This window comes from Dromiciops gliroides, chromosome 2 (assembly GCF_019393635.1).
Source record: "Dromiciops gliroides isolate mDroGli1 chromosome 2, mDroGli1.pri, whole genome shotgun sequence".
NCBI lineage: Eukaryota > Metazoa > Chordata > Mammalia > Microbiotheria > Microbiotheriidae > Dromiciops > Dromiciops gliroides.
In genome coordinates, this window is record NC_057862.1 from 76574575 (window position 1) to 76601741 (window position 27167).

Here is a 27167-nt window from a genome sequence, read left to right on the forward strand (position 1 = left end):
GCAATGAGGGTTAAGTGACTTGCCCAGGGTCACACAGCTAATAAGTGTCAAGTGTCTGAGGCTGGATTTGAACTCAGGTCCTTCCTGAATGCAGGGCTGGTGCTTTATCCACTGTACCACCTAGCTGCCCCCTAAATAGTGTATTAAGGGTTGCAAAGCAACATGATCACATTTGATCTTTAAAACAAAGCTGTGAGGTGGGTGATCCCCTACCACTCATGTAACTTGGGTGCATTGAGTCAGAAAAATCTGTTTTTTTTTCTGCTCAGTGGGAAGGAAGAAGGAGAAGGGAGACAGGTCTGATGCTTGTTAATTGGGAGAAAAAATGATTAAAAAAAGAAAAGAAAACTTGGAGTACTGGTTCATTCCGTGACTTGGGGCATATCAACTTTGCCTTAGTTTTCCCCTCTGTAAAATAGGTTTATTGTGAAGAAAAAACTTAATGTAAAGTGCTATAGACAGACATTATTCTCTGTCCCAGATCTGCTTCAGCTATGTAAATAGGGGACCAGGCATTTCTCTTCTCTGGGCCTCAGTTTCTCCATTTGTAAAATGATAGCCTCTGACATCCTCCCTTCCAGGTCTGACAGTCAATGATTTTTATCACCTGGGGCCTGCTGGGATTTAAGAAGCTAAACTTAATGGCCCTTGCCATAGCTGGCAGTTACTAACACAAAAGATATGGAAGCCTCTTTAGTTGGGGACCTTACAAATGGAGGTTAGCCAGAATCAGTATTTCTCAAAGTGCAGTCCCAGGATCCTGGGGAAGGGGAGGTTTGAGGGGGCGGTCCTAGACATCCTTTTCAGGGGACTCCTAAGGTCAAAACTATTTTCATAAGAAAACTAACATGTTATTTACCTATTCAAATATTCCTCCCTTTTCCAATTACATATCTGTGTGAGGTTGCTTTTTCCTCACATACTTCAACCATAACAACATAATGAAAGCGGATTGAAAGCAGAGGTAGATATGAAAATCTAACAGACATTAAAGAGATTTGCAAAAATATGTAAAAACAATGTCACCCTTTTCGCCAAGTTTCCCCCCCCCCATCACTTGCCTTCTTAATGAGGAGCGAAGGGAATTTGGAACTAAAAAAATTTTTTAAAGGAATGTTACAATTGTTTTTACATGTAATTAAGAGAAAAATAAAATTAAAATAATTAAAAAATATTATTTTATGACTTCATATGTATAATCAAACATCATATTGCTTGCCTTCCAAGTGGGTGGGGAAAGGGAAGCAGAGAGGGAGAAAATTTGGAGCTCAAAAATTTTTTTTTAAAGTTACTTTTTTAACGCATAATTTGGGGAATAGCTAACGAAATAAATAAAAAATATATGAAAAACAAAAACAAATGTTATCTAGCTAGGTGGCGCAGTGAATAGAATACTGGGACTGGAGTCGGGAAGACTCATCTTCATGAGTTCAAGTTTGGCCTCAGACACTTACTAGCTTTATGACCCTGGGCAAGTCACTTCACCCTGTTTGCCTCAGTTTCTTCATCTGTAAAACGAGCTGGAGAAAGAAGTGGCAAACCCCTCCAGTATCTTTGCCAAGAAAATCAAAATGAGGTCACGAAGGGTTACGACTGAACAACAGTTTTCATTTCTAATACGGTATCGATAGCTCTAACCCACATAAACAAAAGCTCTTTGGAATTCTCTATGATTTTGAAGAGTGCAAACGGGTCCTGAGACCCAAAAGTTTTAGAATGCCAGGTCTAAAAGTTCTCTAAGATAGTTCAGCAGTTTCCTCCCACTCAGAGCCCAGATTCTCAGAAACCGGATGTTGATTCCTTTCTCCATGGTAACAGGGAATCGAGCCGGAAGTGACTTGCGGGAAACGGAAGTGAGGTGCTCGGAGCTGCACGTGGGTTCTGCGTGTGTTGGAAGGATAGCTGAATCCCTTGGGTCTGAGCCGCGGAACCGGTGGACGCAGCCGCAGCCGCTAGCCCCCAGCCATGGGGCGGTCTGGGAAGTTGCCCTCTGGTTCCTCCACCAAGCTGAAGCGCTGGAAGAAGGGCCACAGCAGTGATTCCAATCCCGAAGGCCGGAAGCACCGGCAGGCCGCGCGCAGCCGCTTCTTCAGCCGGCCTTCAGGTAGCGGCCGGCCCGGACAGGGATCGGGTGGGGGTGGGGCTAGGGCTGCTCTCGAGAATTGCTTCGGAGAGGGCGGGGGCCTAGAACCTGGAGGTTTGGGGGGGCAGAGGGGTTTGATGGGGCTCCAGGACCAAGGTTCTTAACTCCTCCCCACCATGGGGTCCACGGGGTCTAAGAAGAGAATTCAGGGCGTCCGTGCACTTGGGTTTATTTGCTTTCCCATCGTGCTTTTTGCTACATTCTCATATGACCAATTTCCTTAGTAATCCTATCTTTTATTTTGCACACTAAAAAGCCATTCTGAGAAGGGGGCCATAGGCTCACCACACTGCCAAAGGGGTCTGTGACACAAGAAAGGGTAGGGGGACCCCTGCTCTAGGAGGTGAGCCTGAGAGTCTCTGGACTAACGCGTCCAAGGCTTGGTGTTGTGGGAGAATGTCCTCATGAGGTTGAAAGTGGACATTGAGATCCAGGGAGGAAGAAGGGTATCCTGCAAAGATGAGGAACTATAAGCAAGAGTTGCTTTCAAAACGTGTAAGTGTTAAGGACTTTAAGAAAAAAAGTAAAGATTTTTGGCAGTAGTAGTTAGGTTCAGTGGTGGTGTTTCATGGAATGACAGGGTTGTTACTGACTCAGGGACCCTGGAAATCTCTGATCCTGGGGGAAGATGGGGAGGGAGAGTGGGCATTTTCAGCTTTGGAAACGAGCAAAGGCATAAAAGCAGGGAAGTGTTTGGCCAATAGAGGAGTATAATTTGATGTAGAGAGCATTCATGAGGGAGGCTAGAGGAGTAGTGTGGCAATTGTACGGTGTCCAGGGACAAGCTGGCATTTGGGCCAGATAGAAATAGGGACCGTGCCTTCATTCCTATGGGAAAGCATGGAATTTTTGGAGTGATCAGTTTAACTGAATCATTGGGTAAGTACATGTTTAAGGTACTAGTAAGGAAATAAGGCAGTAAAGTAAACTGGGATCACAGAAAATAAGGAGCCTTGAAGGCAGGGTCAGGGAGTTGGGATTTATTTGTGGGATTTATAGGTGGTAGGGAATTATTGGAGCTTTAAAGCCCGTGCACGACACCAGAGCTGTGCTTTAGAAAGAATAATCTGGTTGTAGAATGGATTGAAGGAGAAAACTAGAGGTAGGGAGACCCATTATGTGGCTACTGAAATAGCTCAGTTAAGTTAATGAAGGTTTGTACTGAGATGGTGGAGAAGGGAAAGAAAGGGACAGAAAACATAGACGTAGAATTGACAGGATTCTAGCAAAGATTAGGGCCAGGGTTCTGAACTTTTTGTGTATATGTCATGTGGACCTCATTGGCAGTCTAGTGAAGCCTAATGACATGGGGGGGGGGGGGCAATGAGGGTTAAGTGACTTGCCCAGGATCACATGGCTAGTAAGTATCAAGTGTCTGAGGCTGGATTTGAACTCAGGTCCCCCTGAATCCAGGGCCGGTGCTTTATCCACTGTGCCACCTATCTGCCCAATAACATTTTTTAAATGAATAAAATACAAAGGATTAGAAAGGAAATTGATTATGTTAAAATACAGTTATCACAGTACTTTTGGAAAAAAACACAAATTCACGGACTCCAGATTACAGAGAAAGGCGTCAGAAATACCTTGAAGGTAAATTTTTAACCTGAGTGATTGAATAAATACTTGTATAATTCATTTAGCTAGGATTCAGTGCTGGGCTTTCTTGGATAAACAACAAAAACAGAATAGTCTTTTCCCTCAAAGAATTTACCTTCTGGGACCTAGATTGATTTGCAAATGGGGCTATCATACAAAGTAACTTCAGGGGGAAGAAGGGCACTGGCACTGGCACTGGTACTGGTACTGGCACTGGAGGGTCTGTTGTAGAAGAGGCAGCCCTGAAGGAAGCTGGGCATTCTGAGAGGTGATGAGGAAGTAATACATTCCAAACAAGGGGGGAAGCCTGTGAAAAGGCCTGGAATGAATGAGGTGCTGGGGATGCCTGTTCTCAAGGGGCTTACATTCTAATAGAGGAAGAAGATAGCACATACAGGGAGGTGGTCCAAGGAGGGATGTTTTGATCAGGAAAGTCACAGGGATGGTGAGTGGAACCCCAGAGTGATTGAGGCATCCTTTCTATGGGTGCTAGAGTTGATTTCATTACTATTCTCAGAGCCAAAGCAAGAAGTGAAAGGGTGGTGGTGGGGGGGGACATAGACAAGGGATGCTGTAGAGGTAGCCTAGTTGAGACTTGGTGACTGATTGGATGTAGGTGGTGAGGGAGTTGGGGAATATTGAAGGATGATCCCTAGGTTTGGAACCTGAGTGACTTAAAGGATAGTGGTGCCCTTGTTAACAGAAATTGCAGCACCTGGTTTGGGGAGAAGGTGAATCTTTTGATTTTAGGTTTGTTGATGTGTGGGACATTCTGGTGGAGACTGTTATTAAAAGTAGGATCTAGTAGAGAATGAGGTTGGGGATATATCTGGATAGAGGTGGTTATTGAAGCTATTGGAATTGATTGGATTACCAAAGGAGAGTATAACGAGAAATGGGGAGCATAGGCAGAACTTGGGGGATCCCCTGCATTTAGGGTATCTGGGAGAGGAGCAAGCATATCAGATGTTGAGCAGAGTCAGATGCTACTGAGCTTAAGAAAGATGAAGATTGGGGTCAGACTAGTTGGATTTGTCCAAGATAAATGACTTAGGATGTTGGTGATAGAAGTCAGGTTTTAGGGCCTGAAGAAGTAAATGGTAAGGAAACAGAGCCAGCAAATGGAGCCCTATTTGGAGAGAGTTTGGTGAAGAAGAGAAACCCAGGGACTTGAGGGAATAGTGGCATGGTTGAGGGAAAACGTCTTGGATTATTTTTAGGATAACAGACCCAAGTATGTTTATAGACAGAGGTGAAAGAAAGCTGAGTAACCTCTGTCCTATGAGGAGTAACCCTGAGTCTGTTTTTCTCAGAAAAAAGTGATCTAACAGTTGATGCTGTCAAGTTGCATAATGAGCTGCAAGCTGGGCCTCTGCCCTTGGCCAGGGGAGGGAAGGCTCAGTCGCTCGTGGAGGATGAAGCGGGCCCAGCCCTCTCTGAGAAATCTTCAGGCACCTTCCTGAGCGGCCTTTCTGACTGTACCAACGTCACCTTCAGCAAGGTGCAGCGCTTTTGGGAGTCCAACTCGGCCGCGCACAAGGAGGTATGTGGGATGTCGGCGAGCTGTGCGGGCCTCTTAGGAGCTTTGTTTCAGGATGGGGTGTGGACAAAGCTTGTTTGATTCCTAAAATTCAACCCCAGGCCTTGATGTCAATGGGTTCTGCTAGTCTTTGGTTACAAATTAATTTGTCCAGGGGAGAGGTGTTTTTGGTGGGGTGGTGGTTTCTAATTCACAGATGCCCTCTCCGTCTCTCCTAGATCTGTGCGGTCCTGGCCGCTGTCACAGAAGTGATTCGTTCCCAGGGAGGGAAGGAGACTGAGACGGAATACTTTGCTGCCCTGGTGAGTTGGGGGTGATGGAATAGAAGTTCTGACTGTAGTTTCAGCCCTAGCTATGTTCAACATAGTCCTTAAAAGAACAGATCTGAAAGGTGTAGCCTAGCTTAGTCTGGCCTAGGCCTTGAGATAGAAGAGCAAAGAAGGGCAATGGTGTACAACAGATTTGATGGTATTTGCCAAGTTATTTTAAAATAAATACCAGGGGCAGCTAGGTGGTGCAGTGGATAGAGCACCAGCCCTGGATTCAGGAGGACCTCAGTTTAATTCTAGACTCAGACACTTGACACTTACTAGCTATGTGACCCTGGGCAAGTCACTTAACCCCACAAAAAAAAATTTAAAAAATAAAATAAACACCATCGCCAAATTCTGTCTTCCCCCAAACCTTGGGTGCCATTAGGCCCTGGAGCTCTCAAGAATATAGATTACTGGGGCAGCTAGGTGGCACAGTGGATGGAGCACCGGCCCTGGAGTCAGGAGTACCTGAGTTCAAATCCGGCCTCAGACACTTGACACTTACTAACTGTGTGACCCTGGGCAAGTCACTTAACCCCAATTACCTCACTAAAAAAATTTTTTTTTTAATTAAAAAAAAAAAGAATATAGATTACTAAGTGCTACCTGTGGGGCATGTGATGGCCTTCTCTTCTCCATACACCCTACCCCCCCACCCCACTCCCAATATGCCAAAATAACCTATTCATCCAGTAAGCCAGGCTTCCGTTCACTTTGTTCTTCATCTGTTCCTCAGATGACCACAATGGAAGTGGTGGAGTCAACAGAATCTCTAGCTGCTGTGGTTTATTTGTTGAATCTGGTTTTGAAGCGGTGAGTACATTCTCCTTTCCTAGCATCCAGATTTCAAGAGCCTGAAGGCAGAGGTAGAACAAGGAAGGCTTTTCAAATCACGGTGTTAAATACTGTATGGAGCCCAGGGTAAATGAACTCTAGGCTAAGGCAGGGCTTCTTAAACTTCTTCCACTTGTGACCCCTTTTTGCCTGAGAAATTTTTATGTGAGCCCAGGCATATAGGTATATAAAATAGGTATACTTAACCTTTAACTGTTGCCAAATTGTTCCGAACCCCCCACCTTCAGTTACACAACCCTATATGGGGTCATGACCCACAGTTTTAGAAGCTTCGGGCTAAGGAACACAGGCTATCAAAAGCTTCAGTGAAGATGGGGTTCCCCAAAATGAGGCAGCTGTGGCATGGAGGGGGAGGGATAGTGAAGAGTAGAGTTTTGATACCACTAAGGATCCTAAAGTTAAGTGAAGAATTGGCCTTGGAGGTAATCATAAAAATTATCTGGTATTAGACAATAAAGCAGAAATAGCTGTCTGGAACAGAAAAGATGTGCCAGGCATCCAGCTAAATATATGTTAAGTGTAAAGGAAAAAACAGAATGAAAATGAAAAATAGCTAACAAGTGTCTTTGGGGAAAATGATTGGCGTTTAGGTGGGAAAGTGATTGCCATTTGCCCCAATGATTAGCAGCTGGATAATAAACAGGAAATAAATATTTTTTAAATGAATTGAAATTGAATACAGTAATTACCTTAGTTGTGATGGGGAGATGGATTTTTAAAAATTTTCTGTAAATTGAAAAAATTAGGAATAAGATTTATTATTTGACAACATTAGATTTGTGTACCACCAAAAAAATCTAATTAAAGAAAAATGGCATTGAGGGAAAATATAACAAAATATGATAGATTGAAAACCTGACACCTAAAATTTACAGAAGTTGCATTAATTCCCATTCCAGCTTGATTAAATGGCCAAAGGATAGGAATAGACAGTTTAAAAAAGAGGAAACCCATTGTTATTGATGACTCAAAAGAAGTCCCATCTTCAGTAATAATTAAAGAAGATACAAATACAAACAACTCTTGAGTTACAAGCTTGTACCTTGCCAAATTGGCAAAAAAAAAAATCATTAAAACTGACAAAACTCAGGGGCGGCTAGGTGGTGCAGTGGATAGAGCACCGGCCCTGGAGTCAGGAGTACCTGAGTTCAGATCTGGCCTCAGACACTTAACACTTACTAGCTGTGTGACCCTGGGCAAGTCACTTAACCCCAATTGCCTCACTAAAACAAAACAAAACAAAACAAAAACTGACAAAACTCTTGGGGCAGCTAGGTGGGCGTATTGGATAAAGCACCGGCCCTGGATTCAGGAGGACCTGAGTTCAAATTCAGCCTCAGACACTTAACACTTACTAGCTCTGTGAACCCTGGGCAAGTCACTTAACCCCAATTGTCTCACCAAAAAAACCCCCCAAAACACACATAAAAAAATCCCTGACAAAACTCAGTGCAGGTGGCATTGTGGAAAATAGCTTCAGTCATTTATTGCTGGTGGAGTTGAAAGTGCACAGAATCTTTTTGTAGAAAAGTCTATTAGTACACACTAAAAGTTACAAAAATAATCATATCCAGCACCATTTGACCTAATAAATGCAGTCTGGGGAATATGCATCAAAAGTTAACCAAAAGCCAAAGAAAGAAAGAAAGATTTGTTCAACAGTTTTTCTAGTAGCTTTGTATGGAATTACAAAAACTAGAAATCAGTTAAATGGCTAACAATAGGGGATGGTTAAATAAATTGTGGTACCCAAATGTAATGAACTGCTATAACGCAATTAAGGCCCATAAATAAAAGGAATACAAAGAACCCTTCCCCCACCTCCATTAATTCTAAGTGTGTAAGAAAAGTGAATGAGAATGGACAAGCCAAGATCCAATGGGGATTTCAGGGAGCAACCGGACAATCGTTATACTTTATCCATTGAGAGCAAGTTATTGAAACGTAGGTGGTGGCTAATAAAATGTAGTGGAAGATGTTGATGGTACACAGATATTTCATGAAGACTGTAAATAGAATAGGACTTGGAGTTTAGAGCGTTCAGCTAAAGCTTGTTCTCTGTTCTGGGCTTCCTTTTCCATAGGGTTCCCAGCCCTGTGCTCATTAAGAAGTTCTCTGATACCTCCAAAGCCTTTATGGACGTTCTGTCAGCTCAGGCCAGCGACGGTTCCACAGCAGCACTGCGATGGGTGATTTTTCCAGCTACTGTTCATTCTCTGGAGGGGATTTTGCCTTTGAGGAGATAAGAGGGAGGCTATATAATACGGGAGAGGAGCTTAGGAAGGGGGGGACTGGATCCTTTGTTTCTCTGGGATTGAAAGCTTTGAGATTTTTTACCTGGTCTCTCAAGAGCCCTAGAGCAGGACTTTCTGTGTAGACTAGGGTGGTGTTCTATGTGACTGTGGGCAGGAGATGCTAATATTGCTGTGTCTTTACAAGGTCCTCTCCTGCCTGGCTACCCTGCTACGAAAGCAAGACCTGACAGCCTGGAGCTACCCTGTCACCCTCCAGGTTTATCATGGGCTGCTGAGCTTTGTCGTTCATGCCAAACCCAAGGTGAGCCTCTGGGCTAGAATGAGGCAATGTGGAAACTCTAATTGCTCCCCGCTTCTCCAGAGTGTGGGACCGGTGCTTAAGCCTGGTTGTTTGCGAGTGTGTCTGACTGGAATTAAGAGACTCCCCCTGCATCTAGAGAGCCTCCTTTGGCGTTCACATTTAATTGAGCTGGGATGTTGTAGGGGTTTTTTAAATTAAGAATGGGAGACAGTTTAATATTTTATGAATGGAACCAGACTCCACGGGAAACAGGTCCCATTGCTTTACCCAGGCAGTCTCCAGGGATGTATAGAAGGCTGATCCCACTTGAAATTTGTCATTCACTGGGGGTGTTTTAGGTGTCTGTAGGGTGTTCCCAAGGACACATTCACAGACAGCGTCTCTGCTGAAAGGATGCTGGATCTGAGAGCATCTTCCCTGGTTTCTTTTTGTATTTAGGGAAACAGGGTACCCTGTAGCTGTCTTCTCATAAGTTTGTAAATGATATTTTTGACTCCCTCCATGGATTGTCAGCTCCTTGAAGGCAGGGACTGTGTATTCATTCCATGGTCTTCCCCATAGCACCTAAAGAAACGCTCAGATCCTTGTGGGCCGATGCTGTCTCTTTAGAGTGCCAGCCGGGCACTAACCTGGCTCCTCTACCCTGTTCCTGTTTTACAGGTCCGGAAGGCAGCCCAGCACGGGGTGTGCTCTGTCATCAAGGGCAGCGAATTCCTCTTTGGAGATAAACCCCCTACATATCACCCAGCCGCTCCCTCCACTGGAAAATTCTGTATCCAGGAGATTGAGAAGTCTGGAGGTAGAGCAGCCCAGGAAAAGCCCGTGTGACCTTCAAGGGACCCTGGGGGCCCCTCAACCCCACAGTGTCAAGCCCCAGCAGCTCTTTCAGGCTGTCTGCTTGGGTTCAGGGAACCAATGGAGCGTGAGCTGAGCAGAATGGGGAGGGGCCTCATGCTCTTGCTTCTCTTCCAGGCTCCAAGGAGGCCACCACAACTCTGCACGTGCTCACACTGCTCACTGAGCTGCTGCCGTCTTTCCCTTTGGCCATGGTGAAGGGTTGCAGTGAGACATTGCTGAGGGTCATGACTCTTAGCCACGTGGTAAGAGGGAGCTCTGGGCCAGCTCGGGGGCTGATCAGAGTGGCCAAATAACTGGGCAGGTAGAATTCCATCAGGAGCCCCTGGTTCTGGTCTTTGGCTACTTGTCCAAGAATGGTGAAAGGCCTTCAAAGTTGTGCCAGAGGAAGTTCAGCTGAAGGAATTCTGGAGATGGAAGAGATGGCGGTGGGGATGGCTGTATTCAAGTGTTTGAATTGTGGAGAGGAGTTAGATTTGTTCTTTTTGGCCCCAGAGAGAGGCTCAGAGTAATGGGTGCAAGTAGATGGGGACAGATTTAGACTTAATGTAACAAGTCGTGCAGAGGTGGTGAGGCAAAGGCCTACTGGCCCCTGGGGGATTGAGGGGGTGGTTCTTGTTCAGCATCTCTGGGTCCTTTCAGGTCTGAGGTTTTGGGATTCTGCTTCACAGTCGGAGTTAAGGAAACACTTGCTCATGGAGGTGTGGAAACTCAACCCTGAGGCTTCCCCTCACTTCTGGTTTCCCTCCTCCCTCTCCCTTCCTCCCTCCCTCCCTCCCTCCCTCTCTCTCTCTTTTTGGTGGGGTAATGAGGATTAAGTGACTTGCCCAGGGTCACACAGCTAGTAAGTGTTAAGTGTCTGAGGCCGGATTTGAACTCAGGTCCTCCTGAATCCAGGGCCGGTGCTCTATCCACTGCACCACCTAGCTGCCCCCGTTCCCTCATCTCTTAATCCAAGACCCAAGATTATTGGAAAAGTCAGATTTGTGATGGTGAAATGCCAGCAGTGTTTCTATAACCCAACTGTATGATTTTACAGTGACTTCCTACCCATTCATGTGCCCAAATTATATGTTCTTGGCCTGAACATAGGGGCCTGCTAGTTGAGGTGAGGCCCCAGATCAGTGCCCGGCCTCTTGCCTCAAGGTTTCTGCCTGCCTGCCTGTCTGCTTCTCACTTCTCCTGTCCTGCCTGCTTCTCAGTAGTCCCTGACTATTGGAGACTGAGGCCCTATGTCTTTCTCAGCTGGTGACTTCCTGTGCCATGCAAGCTTTCCACAGTCTCTTCAATGCCAAACCCAGTCCTGACATCCTTTCAGCAGAACTCAATGCCCAGATTATCACGGTGAGGCTCAAGGGGAGGTGGTTATTGCCTTTGAGGAGTGGGCTGGGTGAGGAGGGTGAAGGGAACACTGTCAATGAAAAGATTATGCAGAGAAAGGGGGCTTGCCTTGCGGTGGCTTGCTCTAGGGGGCAGAGGGGCTGCCAGCCCTGAGGGGTGAAAGGCATGCTTGGCTGGCCCTGACACTCAGGCAGGGGCTGGCAGACAAGACAGCATAAACCATCCCTGGCCCTCTTGAGGAGGGGCGGTGGCGTGACTTCTAGACTGGAGAAGGTCCATGGTGTCCTTGAAGCAGTCAGAGCTCATTCCCCGGGTCTCACCCTCCTCTTGCTGTCTCTAGGCCCTGTATGACTACATTCCCAGTGAGAACGACTTACAGCCCCTGCTGGCCTGGCTGATGGTCATGGAGAAGGCCCATGCTAACCTGGTCAGGTAGGCACAGGCCTGCTTCCCCTGAGGCTGGGGAGGGAGGCAGAAAGGACGGGTGGACTCAAGTTGGAGCTTTTTCCTAAGTTGGAAACTAAATCTCATCCAGCAGTTGAGGGGGGAGGAGCCAAATCTCGTTTTGTCTGTATCAGATGGAGAGTCAGCTTAGGATGGGGCTGTGGGAAGAGTACCAGCCCCTGCTTGTGCCACCCCAGAAGTCTGGGGCCTTTGACAAGTCTCTTCATCTTTGTGAAATGAAAGGGCTGAGCTGGATTGTCTAAGGTCCCTGCCAGGTGACCAGCTCTGTGATTCTGTCATTATTCTCCATGCCCACTCACCCTTTCGGGAAAGTGCTGGAAGTATAGGACATTTAGAAGTCTTCAGCAGAGGGAGAAAAGAAGGAAGGGAGAAGATAGTCAAAAAGATTAGAAGACTTCTTGAATTTTCTTCCAGGCTGATTTTTTTTATTTTTGCGGGACAGTGAAGGTTAAGTGACTTGCCCAGGGCTACACAGCTAGTAAGTGTCAAGTGTCTGAGGTCAGATTTGAACTCAGGTTCTCCTGAATCCAGGGCTGGTACTTTATCCACTGCGCCACCTAGCTGTCCCCCTCTGATTCTTTTTGACCTACTAAGGAACTGCTGGCCTCAGTCTCATAGCTCGTGGGAGCCCAGAAGCACTGAAATGTTCTGTCTTTTCAGGTTGCAGCGGGACCTTGGCATGGGGCATTTACCTCGTTTTTTTGGGGCTGCAATGAACTGTCTTCTTTCACCCCATGCGCAGGTGGCGACAGCTGCCACCCAGAGCCTCAAGGTACTCTTAGCTGGGTGATGCTGACCAGGGAGGGCTTCTGTGCTCCCTGTGGCCTCAAGCCCTCTGCTCTGGTTAGAACTGCCCTGTCAGTGTGGCCCATTCCTGCTGTAATGTGGGTGATGACAGTTGATTAGTGAGGGCTATTGCATGCTGTCTTTGGCCGCTCACCCAGGACTCAGTCCTTGACCTTTCTGCGTAAAGGGGACCCCCTAGAAACATTGGGATGGGAGGGCGGCGTGTTAGAGGGATGGGAAGTGCTGCTCACACAGATCTTCTGGCTGACTCCTTCCCCCCCCCCCTCCCCCCCAGCTGCTTCTCACAGAGTGCATTGCTCCCCACATGTCTGACATCGGCCCAGTGTCCTCTTCTGCCTCTGGACCCCCACTGTTTGTTGCCAGGATGTTCAGGTGAGGCTGCAGAAATGTTATCTAGCTTGTGTCTTGGCTGTGAGCCCACAGAGCTACTCCAGGAGTGTGTACAGAGGATCACCCATCCAGCCTTGGATCTGAGATAAGTACGGATGACCTGTGGGCAGAGACACCAGCCGTCCTCTCTCCTCTCTCCTCCAGAGATGGGCAGAAGAGAGGGCAGAGAGCCAGGACGTTGGCTACAGGTTGTGTTTCGTTTCTGGGCTCAAGGTCCTCAGACTCTCCTCTTCCAGTGGTCCACGTGTTTAGTTGGCTCGTCACAGATGGATTTACCTTAGGGTTTTTCCTGCCTGCTCTCTTTTTCTCCTTCTGACTTGGTCTGACCTAAGTCTGGTTTTGCTAGGAGGGAGGCCACACTTGTGACCCCAGGCCCCCCTATAAACAGGCTTTGGAAATCAGAACATATTCTTCTATTGCTGTTTTTTAAAATTCTGAACTTAACATTAGATGAGGTGGGCATTTCCACATGGACTGCGCCAGAGGGTGTGGGCCCGCACGGATGCTGTGGCTCTCCTCTCGGACAGTGTCTCCTGTTCAGGTCCATTGCTTGCGCACTGTGACCCCACCCTGACCAGTGTCCGTGGTACTCACTGTTCACTTGCCTGAGGTGTCCGGCTCTGTCCTGACAAGTCACTTACTCATTGGCAGGACTGTGGAAGAAGGCCTGACGTACAAGTTTCATGCAGTGTGGGATTTGGTGTTGCAGCTGCTCCGTGACTTCTTTGAAGCCTGTGGAAAGCAGGCTCACCTCATAATGAAGAAAGTAAGTTGGCTGGATACAGGCTGGGAGGGCTCTCTTGGGGCTGTGCTATCTTTTAGTTAAAGGTGGAGGTCAGGAGGCCCGGTCACTGTCCTTGTGATGAGGACAGGCGGGGAGAAGAGACAGGAAGGAGGTCTGCTTGGTTGTTGCTTTAGGTTCTTGACCCGATGGCTTAGACATAGGTCAGAAAATAGAGATCTGAAAGAAGTCCCTTGGGTAATGGCTGGGGATGATATGGATCAGAATTTAGGGAAACTGCAGAAAACTATGGAAGAGTGCTGGGCACCGTGGCCCTGCGGGCTCCTTACAGGGACAGGCAGCTTCTCTGGAGAATCAGGGGCTTGGGGGTGGGGGGTATCATTCTAGGCTGTTCCAGTTATGTGATGGGGGCAGGGGCGGGACTTCTGTAAAACACCAGTTGGAAGAGGACACTGGTGGGCAGCAGAGTGCCCCTCAGATGCCCACTGCAGGGGCTGCCAGTGTCTGGCTGAACAGGAGCAGGCTTCTCTTTGTGCCGTTTGTGACGGGTCTCTTCCCCATATTTTACCTCTTTCTCAAGTGCCTTCAGTCGCTCTGTGATTTGCGCCTGTCCCCACACTTCCCTCACACACTGGCTCTGGACCAGGCCGTGGGAGCCGCAGTGACCTTCATGGGCCCTGAGGTTGTGCTTCAGGCTGTGCCTCTGGAGATCGATGGCTTCGAGTGAGTAGGGGAGGGGGGACTGGAAGCAGGGCCCTTGCTCTGCGGGAGCCGGGGAAGAGGCTCGTTTCTGCCTAACGGTACCCCAGGACTCAGTGCGGAGAGGCATTGGTTAGCACTGGACATTGGAGACCCGTATCCCCTGCTGCCTGGCAGTTTGGGTATAAGTAGTTGGGGGGGGTGTCTTTTCTCTTCCCAGAGAGACTTTGGATTTCCCTCGGAGCTGGCTGCTGCCCGTGATTCGGGATCATGTCCGTCATGCACGACTGGGCTTCTTCACAAGCTACTTCTTGCCCCTGGCAGCCACACTGAAGAACAGAGGTAATGAGCCTTTCTCTCAGGGGCAGGTTTGGTCCTGGGTTTGGAAGGGGCAGTAAGGATCACACTGCTTCCATGTCTCCTGCTACAGCGACAGAACTGGCCCAGGAGGGGAGGACCATGGAGTCCAAAATCTATGACACTCTTCAGTGGCAGGTGAGGCGCAGCCAGTCCTGCAGGGCTGGGGCTGGGGGCTGGGAAGCGAGAAGAGTGACTCCCGAGGGTGACGCTCTTTTCCTTTCTGCCCTCTGCAGATATGGACCCTGCTGCCTGGATTCTGTACCAAGCCCACCGACGTGGCCGCCTCCTTCAAGGGGATTGCCAAGACTCTGGGCACAGCCATCAGCGAGCGTCCAGATCTGCGGCTCACGGTGTGCCAGGCTCTGCGCACACTGATCAACAAGGGTTGTGAGGCAGGTACGGTTTCTGCCTGTCTCCCAGGGAGCTGCCTTCTGCCCTTTTCCAAAGAATGGGGGCTTGCCTTCTTATAGGAGAGAGGTGAAGGGCCTCAGTATCAGGCTGTGGATAGCTCTGTGTCCATGTGTGTGCTCTGGATGCCACGAGTGACTGACCAGTGCCCATCAGTTAGCATTTGAGTAATCAGAGAAATGCAAATGCCAGAGAAGTGTAGCACACAGTCCATGCTTTCCCGGAGCGTTAGGGGCTCATGGCCTTCCAGCCCACCTTGGGTTATTTGGTTGCTATCTGAAGGAGAGCACCCTGGATTACTTGGGAGGGAGGGACCTGAGGGCTCCAGTCCAACAGGGCTCTGAGGCTAATGAAGCTCCTTCTTTTCCCTCTTTGTGTTGGGCTGTGTCCTCTGGAGCAGACAAGGACCGTGCTGAAGTGAGACGCTTCGCCAAGAACTTTCTGCCGATCCTGTTTAATGTGTATGGGCAGCCTTTGGCAGAGGGGGAAAACACGGCTCCCCGGCGAGCTGTGCTGGACACCATTAAGACTTACCTCCCTGTCACAGAGCCAGAAGTGAGCTGGGGTGAAGGACCTTGGGGGCTCTGGTGGGCAGGCTGGAGGAAGGAGAAGGGAGCAATGCCCAGGGAGGTGAGGAGGCTCACTGCCTGAGGTGAGGGCACTTCAGAAGTCATCCCTTTGGGGCTTTGCGTGAGTAGAGAAGGTTCGTGGTGCTGCCGGCCTAGGCTCTGAGTGGTTTTTGGCTTCCAAAGCCCTTGGCTGTAAGTTGTCAGGAGATCATCCCTGGGCTCAAGGCTAGGCTGGGGGCTGAGAGAAGGGGCAGGGGGATCTGGGCTCCTGGTAATTCTTTTCTCCACGGCTCTGCAGCTGGTGAATGGGTTCCTGGAGAAAGCCAGCGAGAAAGTGCTTGACCCCGCCAGCTCAGACTTTACCAGGTAAATGGTCTGAAAGGCGTTCTCTGTGCTGTACTGGGGTGGTAGGTTTGCACCTCCTTCCTTGGGACCTCCTGGAGTGGGAAGCCAGGGGAGGCTTGTTGTGTGGAGCCATCTGAGGGTCGCCCTTCCTGACAATTGAGGCAGTGAGGCAGGGCCACGTGGGTTGGGCAGCCATGGTGTGTCTGCACAACCAGGTGGCCACAGCTCATGGCCTTCCCTCCCTCTGTCACCATAGCGGCGGCGAGCCCCAGGCTAAACACTGCGCACTGATTATATCTTTCCCTGCCTGAACAGACACTCCATCCTGGACTTGATTGTGGCCATGGCACCCCATGCTGACGAAGCCTCTATCAGCAAGCTGTACCGTACGATCTGTCCCTATCTCGAGGTGAGCTCCTGTAGTGTCCTTTCTGGAAGATGGGCTGGGGGAGGGGGAAGTGAGGCACAGGAGCCCCAGGCCATGCTTGAGTCTTGAGAGAGGAGGGCTTCCCACGGGGAGGAAGGCACAACCAAAATTAAACTGTTGTGGAGGCAACATGAAGCCTGACTTTTCATTAACCTTTAATTATGGTATTTGGACACAGTAGACTTTTGCGATGTTTAAATTCCCCTAAAAAGTACATTTCTTGAATCCAGTAATGAGAAACTGCCAAGTACTACGATGGTACCTGGCAGTCCCATGTCACTTACCAGTTACTGATTGTTAACAGAAAGGAAGGATTTTGATGGTACGGCACTAATATTGTACGTTGTATTCGACCCAGATTTTCTTATCTTATCTTTTTCCCCAATGTTGTAGTCGTCGTATATATTTTTGGGCTCTGCTTTCTTTATTCCGCATTACTCCATCCTGGTCTTCTCCTGTTTCTCTGAATTGTTGTGTCTGACATTCCTTATGATCCAGCAATACACCATCATTCATATGTTGTTGTTCAGCAATTGGGGAATATTTGAACAAACTGGTAGATGTCTGTTCCTTGTTCCTGACCTTCTCATCCGTTGCACTTAGAGTAAGGAGCACACGATGCAGAAAAAGGCATACAGGGTGCTGGAGGAAGTGTGTGCCAGCCCTGAGGGTCCTGGAGAGGGTTTTGTTCAGAACCACCTGGGCGACCTGAAGAAAATCCTCCTGGACTCCCTTCGGAGCACCGCCTCCCCAGCCAAGAGGGTGAGGCGCATGGGAGCTTGACAAAGAGGGGAAGGGGAAGGCCATTCTTTAAGAGGAACCAGCTTTGGGGTGGTTACTGGTGAGGCCCATTGGGAGCGAGACTCCCAGTCATCGTAGGGGAACTGGGGGCAAGGCCCGACGCCCTCCTGCTGAAGTGCCTTCCTCCCTCTAGCCCCGTTTGAAGTGCCTGATTCATATCATGAAGAAGCTGACGGCGGAACATGAGGAGTTCATCACTGCCCTGGTTCCAGAGGTAGAGCAGAGAAGCATTGTGGGGAGGGGTGACGCTGGGCGCCCCCGCCTGTTCCTTTCAGGTAGGGAAGCCCAAAGGCCTGTGGTGGCCGTGGACTGACTTGGGGGCTCTGTTGCAGGTCATTCTGTGCACCAAGGAGGTGTCCGTGGGCGCTCGGAAGAATGCCTTTGTGCTGCTGGTGGAGATGGGACGTGCTTTCCTTCGGTTTGACTCTAACCAAGAAGGTGAGCAAGCCCCCATTTGGTGGGTGTAGGGTCTGGGCCCATTGGCCCAGCTGGGAGCAGGTCTTCAGAGGATCTTCATTTTCCCTTGGTTGGTGTTCTGGAGACTCACCTGAGCTCTTGGCTCTCAAGGAAGACAAAGCATGGGAGATGTCCTCTTGGATCTGGTCTCAGAGTCTGGGGGCCAGAACCGTTCCCCTCCCCTGTGGCCAGAGGTCCTTCCCAGGAAGGTCCATGGGGAGACCTAGACAGGAGGAAGCAGAGTCTGTGGCCTCCCATGGAATATGGTTTCACTCTGGTTTCTGTTGTCCTAGCTGCTCTGCAGAGATACCTGCTCCTGATCTATCCTGGCCTCGCGGGCTCCGTCACCATGATCAGCTGTAGCGTCTTGGCTCTCACCCACCTCCTCTTTGAGTTTAAAGGTAAAAGCCATCCTCTCTAGAGTGCCACTGAGGGTTAGGGGCACAGGGAAGAGCAAGGAGAGGGGCCAGGTGGGTAGAATGGGGTTTATATAGCTCAGGAACCTCTGCCAGGGAACACCACCAAGTTCTCTCCCCTCCACCTCATTCAGAATGAGCTTGGCTTCTTCCTGCTGTTTCTCCCAAATAGTTCAAGTTGTCCCTGTTCTCTCCATGACAGAGTGGGTGGTGGGTGGGGTAGGGGCAAGAGTCACTGACGTGTAGATGGGGGCCTTTCCTGCAGGTCTGATGGGAAGAGACACCATAGAGCAGTTACTGAAAAATGTGTGCCTGCTTCTGACCTCCCGCACCCGCGATGTGGTGAAGTCTGCCCTGGGCTTCATAAAGGTGGTGTTGCTGGTGATGGACGTGACCCATCTGGCCAGGCACCTGCAGCAAATGGTAAGTGCCAGCCCTGGCATCACGGCTGTCTGGGTCAGCAAGCCATAAACAAGCCCATGGGCCCCAGCCTCTCCATGAGCTCCCGAAGACTCCTCGGGCTGGTCTCCTGTTCTCCCTGGCACCTGGAGGCTGCACTGGTATTACCCGCTGGTGCTGGAGAAGGGTCTGAAGTATCATTCTACATTGGATTCTTGGGCGGGCCCAGCCTTTCTCTGGCACCTCGCGTCTCCTTCTACTGCTGCTTCCACTTCATCATGGGACGGCAGCACGTTAGGCCTGGAACGGATTGATCCTCTCATCTTACAGATGGGAGTCCAAGGGCTAGTGAAGGGACTCGGCCAGGGCCAGGCCCCAGCTCAGTGCTCTTTCTGGACTCTTGTCAGGTCAAGTCAATTCCCTGCTAGGTGAGTGTTGTGTGCCCAGCAGTGTGTTAGGCACCGTCCATAAGGGCTGCAGAAGCATGAGACGGTCCCTGCCCTCTGACAGGTCAAGGTGATCCGTACATCAGAGTCAAGCACGGTGTGAAACAGAACATGACACACTGGGGGCCCCAAAGAAGGCACGAAGACTGGGCTAGAGCAGTCAGGGCAGGCTTCGCAAAGGAGGCGGGCCTTGTGATCTGTGAGGGAGAGTGGATAGAGAACTTGCAGGGTGCCTCAGGGTCCCTCACGAGCCCCCTGCGGCCGCTGGTTGTCCTCAGCAGTGCTTGTTATTGATGGACTTGTAACAGCAGGCTAAAGGGCATCCCTAATAGGGCCGCTGGGTCCAAGAATCAGGACCCTCTGCCTGCGGTCTTACCTGCTTTGGTCAGAGGCAGCCTGTGGCCTGCCTGTGTAACCTGATGTTCCCACCGTAACAGATGGAAGCTATCGGGAGCCTGACTGATGACATGCGCCGCCATTTCCGAATGAAGCTTAGGAACCTGTTTACCAAATTTATCCGCAAGTTTGGGTCAGTATAGATGGGTGGGTTGGGAGAAGGGACTGAAGAGGGGCTTCCTTGGAAGTCACATTAATGCGGCTGCCCCTTGTCACTTTGGGGAAACTGGATGTGCTGCCGCTGGTGTCTCATGGGGGCAGGGGAGCAGATGCGCTTCTGTGTCTGGGCTGTCGCCTTGCTGGCTCCTTGGGGGACTCCGACTCCATTCCTTCCTTTGCACCCCTAGGTTTGAGCTGGTGAAGGGCTTGCTCCCTGAGGACTACCACAAAGTCTTGGTGAACATTCGCAAAGCCGAGGCCCGTGCCAAGAAGCAGCGGGCCTTGCAGCAGGCGTCTGTGGAAGGGGAAGACGATTCTCCTCAGGTCAGAGGAGACAGGTGAGCCCATGCCCAGACCCGCCTCTCCTGCCTGGGACAGTGTCTCTGGATCCAGGCAGGCTATGGAGCACTTCCTTCCTGTCTGTCCATCATTGATCTGTCCATCACTCTGTCTAGCATTGAAGAGATTTTGGCTGACTCAGAGGATGAGGAGGAGGCTGAGAAGCCATCCAGGGGCAAGGATCAGAAGCTGGCACGACAGAGGAGCAGAGCGTGGCTGAAAGAGGGTGGTGGAGATGAACCCCTCAACTTCCTGGATCCCAAGGTGTCCCAGAGAGTTCTCGGTAAGGAGAAGAGGGCCCGACTACTCTGGGGTTCAGAGGGTGGCCCTGTCCTTGGATTGGGGGCACCTTCCTGTCTAGTACCGGTCGCTTCCCTGATAGTGTTGGAGAACATCTGTCTGGTGAGTAAGGGCTTGAGTAGACACTGCCGTGTGGACCAGGGCCTCTCCTTCCTGATAACTGTCCTTGTACAGGTGGGGCACATGAAGGGGTGAGTGCGTTAGTGATGCCTAGGAAGAGACTTCCTGTGTCTGGAGTTGATTCTCTCTTCACACCTCCCCTCCCATCACTCTCTTCTCCTAAGCCACGCAGCCTGGCGTGACCCCGAAGAGGAAGAGGGACCATAACTTCAAACTCAGTGCAGATGGGCGCCTGATCATTCGAGAGGAGGATGAGCCGGAGGAGGAAGATGGTGCCAAAGGTATGTGGGTGATGGATCAGAATGACTCCTGCCAGGTGCCCGTGCCCCCCAAAGAAACATCCCCGATCTCCCATCTCCTCGCCTTGGAGTGGGAGGGGGAGCGGGGGGGGATGCAGAGCCCCGGGGAGACGTTAGAGGAGCCCCCAGGTACTGAGATGCTGCTTTTTCTTTGGCCACAGCTGCAGATGAGGACATGACGGACCTCAAACAAGAAGTGCACATCCTTAGCGTGAGTATCACCCCCGTTGCAATGGGGGCACCTTGAATTTTCTGCCTAAGCATGGGCACGGGGGCTGCTCTGAAGCCTGGACTTGGCACAGTGAGAAGTCATCTGTAGCTGGATCAGCCGGCACTGTGGGGAAGCTTCTTCAGCCCCAAACATTGAGGAGGGGGGAGGGGCGCTTAGCATTTTGTGGCTTTGTCAGTTCTGTGAAGGCCGTTACACCAAGAAGGCCTGGCTGTGCTGGGATTCAAAGCCCAGATCCCTAACTCCAAATCCCGTCCACATTCCACTGAAACCCCTTCTTCCTTCTCTTGGCTTCCAGATTGGCCGATTGGTGGGAGGAGGGATGGGCAGAGCGATGGCCCCGGCGTGTTTTCAGAGGGGCTAGAAGTTGACCCTCTGTCCCTTTAGGAATGAGAGGCAGAGAAGGAAACTGGTAGAGCGGTGGTTCCCAGCCTGTGCTGGGGCTCAGCCTCACACATACAGGGATTGATCATGAGGGCCTAGACATAATGTGAGAGTATGTGTGCGCGGGCACACTGTCTGCAGGAGCTGTCCTTACTGATTTCTGGGTTCAGAAGCTCAAAGATTGGGAGCCACTGCTCTGGAAAGATAGACTTCAAGAACCCCTCCCCTCCGAGGTCACCTCCCCTTTTCTCTTGTATTGAGCTTGGATATCAAGCGGTTGTTTGTACACTGTCTCCCCTAGAGACTGTGAGCTCCTGGAGGGCAGGGCCTGTGTGACTGCCTGACAGGAGACCCCAGCCCCTTGTGCCGGCTGCCTGTTCTGGTTACCTTCCTCTCTGTTTACAGAAAAAAGCCCGCAAACTCAAGCTTTGGCAGGACCGTGATGATGAGGAACCGGAGCCCCCATCCCAGTATAGAGGTGAGAGAAGCGAGGCGGGGATCTTGGGATAGAGAAAGGGCTGCCGGACACAAAGGGGGAGGAAGTGGGGGTGTTTCACACCCGAGGGTGACCAGACCATTCATTCCTGCTGAGGCTGACCACGGCATTCGCAGACTACCTGTAGGAGGAGTCGGGCCCATTCTTGCTGTGTCCTGTTATTGGCACAGGCTCCTGGAAGTGAAAACTGCCATCCTTGGCACAGACCTTTGGGCGGCCACTCTAGGGGAAGAGGCGGGACTGTGATGGTCACAGCCCATTCCCTGTCTGACTCCCATTCTGTTGGTGCTGTTCCTGAAATCTTTAGATCACTGTTGTTCATGATTGTTCACATTTTGCTTCCTCCTCACCTTACGTTAGAATTTCAGGGATGCTTTATTCTCATTTCTTAATGGTCTCGTGGTAGAGCAGAAAGAGGGCTTGAAAAGAGCTGTTAGAAAAAAATGACCACATCAAGAAAGCTGTGCTAGGGCCCCGGGGCTGCCACAGACCATGCGCAAATCACCGTCCTCAGGGCCTTGGTTTTCCCATTTGTAAAATGAGTGGGTGGGCCTGGCAACCTCTGGGGGTCCCTTTTGGCTTGGGAATTGAGCCCTGCTGGAATCCGGTGTTGCTTCTTCAGGCACCAGAATGAGACCTGCTCCTCTGTAAAGGGACTCTGTGCACTGGGTTGTGGTGCACAGTGACTAATCCTGGGTAAATCGTTGGGAGAAACTGAGGCCCTAAGGGGGGAACAAGGCTTGTTGTAGGCCCTGTACATGGTAAGAATCAGAATTGGAACCCAAACCCAGGCCCTCTGATTGGAGGGAACAAGCATTTATTAAGCACCTACTGTGCGCTGGGCACTGAGCTCTGCTTCACAGATTGTTCTTCACAACAGCCTGGAAGGTAGGTGCTATGCTATTGTTTTATGGATGAGAAAAGTGAGGCAAAGGTAAAGTGACTTACCCAGGGTCACACAGCTGGTCAGCGTCTGAGGCTAGATTTGATCTCGGGTCTTCCTGACTCAAGGCACGGGCTTTCTCCACTGCATGGCTGGCTGCCTCTGGTTTTAAGCACACTGTCCTTTCTCTAAACCACCTGCTGTGCCCTGCCCTATGGGGTAGTCAGGAGGATCAGGGCAGATGAAACCAAGGCCTTGTACAGGTGAGAGCTGCTTTCTGGAGAGGCGGAGAATCCGTCACTGGCAGGCGTTTGGGCTGCCGGGTCTTGTTAGCGTCCAGAAGAGCCAGGCTGTGAAAATGGGGGTGTGAGGTCAGCCAACGATGGTCTGGCCGCGGCAGCCACTCGGTGGAGCCACGTTGTCCATCCCTGGTTCTTGGGGGTGGTGCGGTTGCTGCTGCTTGTGCTGGGCTGTCAGCAGATGCCTTCTGCGTCCAGCTTCTGGGGAGAGGCGGCTGCTCTGACCTCGGACTCAGAGACGTACTTGCTCCCTTTCTAGCCGGAGGTTCTGGGATCCACCGCCCACTCTCCAAGAAGCCGGGGGCCGACTACAAGGCCAAGGTAAGAGCTGCTGACGCAGGGAGAGTCCCTGGTGCTGGGTTTAGACTGAGCGAGACTAGACAAGGGGCAGGGACTACGACTGTGTTATTCCTTCCCTGGGGTGATTTTCATCTTCACGTGCCATTGGTCACTGTCAAAGTGTAGGGGTGGAGAAGGGGGTTCAGGTCTGGCTTCCTAAAGGTGTTTGACTTAGCTGGAGAGTGGGAGAGCAGGGAGGCCGGGAGGCAAAGGGCTCCAGTCCTGAGACAGACAGAAGGGAGAGGAAGCCCTGGGGCCATTGTGGGCGGAAGGTCAAGCGGTGGCTGTGCCTTCTAAGTCTGGGGGTGGGCAGGAGGGCAGGGAAGCTGGAAAGGGGTTCTCGGCTAACTCCGACCCCCAATTTCTATTTTTCTCTGACTAAGCAGAAAGGAAGAGGTGATGTGAAGAAGAAAGGTCACCTTGACCCCTATGCCTACATCCCCCTCAACAAAGCCAAGCTCAATCACAGGTACGGCCCAGCAGCCAGCCCGGAAGGGTGGGAGCCGAGCAAGGCTGGAGCCCCTGCCTGGAGTCCCAGCTCTTGCCTCTGAAGCCCCTGGTGATAGGAGGAAGAAGACAGGGAATGGGCTGTTGCAGCAGTGAGTGAGGAACTTGTGTGTGTCCTTGGCTTTACAGGAAAAAGGCAAAGATGCAAGGACAGTTTAAGGGCCTGGTAAAAGCTGCCCAGCGTGGGGCCCAGGCTGGGCACAAGAACCGAAGGAAGAAGCATCAAGCCTGAATTCCCAGGCTCCCCAGGGGTGGCCATCCCAAGCCTTGTTTTCAGCTTCTGCCTGCCGTTGAGTGCCCGTGACTTTGAAAGTGCCCTCGAACCGGGAACATGATTCAAGAGTGACCTGACAGGCCTAGAAGTTGGTTCCAGAGACTCAACGAGACCTGGCGGGGTGGCACCCCGGGAGGAGCCCTTGCTGTTGGTGTCAGGAAGTGTGCTCTGAGTGTTCTCTGGAATCGGATTCATCCAAGGTGACTATATGCCTGTTACAGGCCAAGGGCCCTGGACTCCAGATGATGATGCCCACGATCTGTTGCCTGAATTCTGGGGGGATGTTTTCTGATCAGACTTCAACTGTTCACAGGCCTCAGGGTTGGGGGGTGGGGTGTGTGTGTGTGTGTGTGTGTGTGTGTGTGTGTGTGTGTGTGTGTGTGTGTGTGTGGCTGCTTTGTGGGTCACTCATTGACCAGAAGACTGTACTACCCTGCACTGATGTGCATTAAACTTGGGCTTGCAGAATACCCTCAATAAGAATTGCTTTATTTTTTTAATCATGGACTTTTGAGTTAGTATTTATTTGGGCCTAGCAGACACAGCCCAACAAACAGGGCTCTCCTTCTCAAAGGACAGTTAAACAAAGCCATCTAGGAGAAGGATTGCAGGAGGAGGAAGAAAAACTCCACATAAGATAAGCCATATGAAGCTTCTGGGAGTTAAGTTGCCTAGGCAAAGATGGGTCTTAAATACAACCACAGAGCAGTTTTGACAAAAGAAACAAATAACTGGAGAGAGAGGGAGGTAGAAGGAGAGGGAGGCAAGGAGGGAGGGAGGATGGGTCAGACTTGAACATACTCTGCCAGGCTTCCCACGGGGATTATTTATAGAATTAGATAAAATAATTTTAAAATTCATTTGGAAACTTGAGAGGTCAAGAATACCAGAAGAGGAGAAGGGAGGAGGCTATAAAGTAGTACTGCCTGGTGCTGGACAAAAGAGAGAAAAATGAATCCGCACAGTAGATGAGCAAGTCACAGGACCCTTACCAGAGTTGTTAGGTCAGTGAACTCAGTAATAGCAGTTAACATTTATATGATGCTTAATGTGTGTCAGGCACGATGCCAAGCACTTGACAGATATCTCATTTGATCCTTACAACAACCCCGGAAGGTAGGTGCTACTTTTATTCCCATTTTCCAGATGACAGAACTGAGGCAAGCTGCAGTTAGGTGACTTGTCCAGGGTCTCAGGAAGTGTCTGAGGCCAAATTTGAACTCGGGTCTTTCTGACTCCAGGCTTGGGTGCTATATCTATTGTTTTACCCAGCTACACAAGGTCACATCTGCAGGGGAAGGCCCACTATTCACCACCACTAGCTGGGAAAACTGGAACTATAGAATTTGGTAGGAAATGATTTTAGGTCAAAATCCAAATGCCACAATGAATTCCAAATGGATAAATAATCTAAATATTTTTTTTTAAGTGCACTTAAGCAAAATTAGAAAACGAGTTTTGTTTTTTACAATTTGGGGTTAAAGAAAAATTCATGACAACAAATGAGCTATGAGATGATTAAGCACAAAAGAGGTGATTACACTCATATCAGATTTTTAAACTTTTACACAAAAATCAGTGCAATTAGAAGCAGAAAGATATAAATTGGAGGAAAATCTTAACATTAAATGTCTGATAAAAATGATTTCCACTATCTATACAGAGAATGTATGTGAATCTCTTAAGAGTCATTCCCCAATAGACAAAATGCCAAAAGAGATACGTAAGCATCAATAATCAGCCTAAAAATATTCGGAAAAAAACCAAGAAATATTCAATAAAACAAGCCAAAGGAGGAGAGAAAACTTGCTGGAGGGACTCTCGGGAAGTAGCCACAGTTCATTCATTGCTGGTGAATTAGTTCAGCCATTCTGGAAGACAATTTGGAATTCTGGAAGAAAGTTATAAAATTGTTAAATGTCCTTTGAGAAAGAGATCCACAGGGACTATATCGCAAGGAAGTATTGACAAAGGTAAAACATATATACAAAAATGTTCATAACAGTATTTTGTAAAGTAGATTTTTGATAGTGTCTTTACATTGTTTAGATTTTCCTTTGTGTGTCCCCCCCCCACACACTTTAAGAGCTATCCTTTATAGCAAAGAATTATCTGAAAAAGAAGAAAACATTTATCAAATGAAATATTTTCTTAAAACTCTGATGTTCTATATACTATATACTGTTCTATCTATGTTCTATACACTGTTCATATCTATGGACTCCCTCCACCTCTGCAAAGGAGGGAAGGAAATGTCTTCATATTGCTTCTTATAAAAGTTTTGTTGCATTCGTTTCCAGTTTTTGTGATGATTTGAATTTACATTGTTTTGGTCATTGTGTTTATTATCTTCCTGGCTCTACTTCCCTTTTCATCAGTTCACATAAGTCTTCTATACTTTTGTTTGTTGTGTCTTAAAGCACAGGAATATTCTATTCCTGTGCCACAATTTGTTTAGCCATTCTGCAGTTGATGGGCATCTGCTTTGGTTCCAGTTCTTTAGTACCACAAAAAGTTCTACTATAAATAATTTAGGGGTTATGAGACTTTTTTATCAGTGCTTCATAGTGCTTCTAGAACAACAGATATGAACATTGTAATGACTTTATTTGCAAAGTTCTTGCTTTCCAGAATAGAATGTACTGACTTACAGCTCCACTACTAATGCGTCAGCGTTCCTGTCTTTCCACAACCTCTCTAACATTGACTAGGCCATCTTTATCATCTTTGCCAGTTTGCTGGGTGTGTGGAGTGAAACTTCAAGGTTTTTCATTTGCTTATTAATTTGTTTCTTTATTAGTAATTTGGAACATTCTTTCATACAATTGTTAATAGTTTATAATTCTTTGATAATTGCTCACAACCTTCAACCACTTATCTGTTTGGAATGATTTTTGATATTGTATATTTCTATTGTCCAGCTGTCTTGGATATGAAATCCTAATCAAAGTTAACATACACACACAATTTTTTTTCCCTTTTGACCCTAGATGCATTAATTTAGTTGTGCAGCTTTTTGCAATAACAAAGAATTGGAAACAAAAGTGCCCATGGATTGGGGAATGGCTAAACAAATTGGTATATGAATATTATTGTAAGAAATGATGTATGTTGAGTATAGAGAAGCATGGTAAGATCCACGTGAACTGATACAGAGTGAATTAAGTGAGCAACCCCCCCCCCCCCAAAAAAAAAAAAAACAACCAACTC

The 27167-nt window shown here is 49.1% G+C and overlaps 1 protein-coding gene across 1 annotated transcript; it reads left to right on the forward strand.

Moving 5' to 3' along the window:
• Positions 1 to 1864: 1864 nt before the first annotated feature.
• RRP12 (ribosomal RNA processing 12 homolog) lies at positions 1865 to 27167 on the forward strand. The gene is made up of 34 exons (XM_043984990.1): positions 1865 to 2104; positions 5056 to 5285; positions 5501 to 5584; positions 6333 to 6409; positions 8535 to 8640; positions 8891 to 9007; positions 9668 to 9806; positions 9980 to 10107; positions 11108 to 11206; positions 11544 to 11635; positions 12329 to 12440; positions 12750 to 12847; positions 13517 to 13631; positions 14188 to 14330; positions 14527 to 14648; positions 14737 to 14801; positions 14900 to 15062; positions 15475 to 15629; positions 15942 to 16009; positions 16304 to 16397; positions 17019 to 17177; positions 17350 to 17430; positions 17549 to 17654; positions 17966 to 18073; positions 18354 to 18511; positions 19371 to 19462; positions 19677 to 19826; positions 19944 to 20110; positions 20412 to 20528; positions 20708 to 20757; positions 21565 to 21637; positions 23097 to 23158; positions 23563 to 23645; positions 23813 to 27167. The coding sequence occupies exons 1-34, from the start codon at positions 1966 to 1968 to the stop codon at positions 23913 to 23915; spliced, it is 3855 nt and encodes a 1284-aa protein (XP_043840925.1). The 5' UTR covers positions 1865 to 1965; the 3' UTR covers positions 23916 to 27167.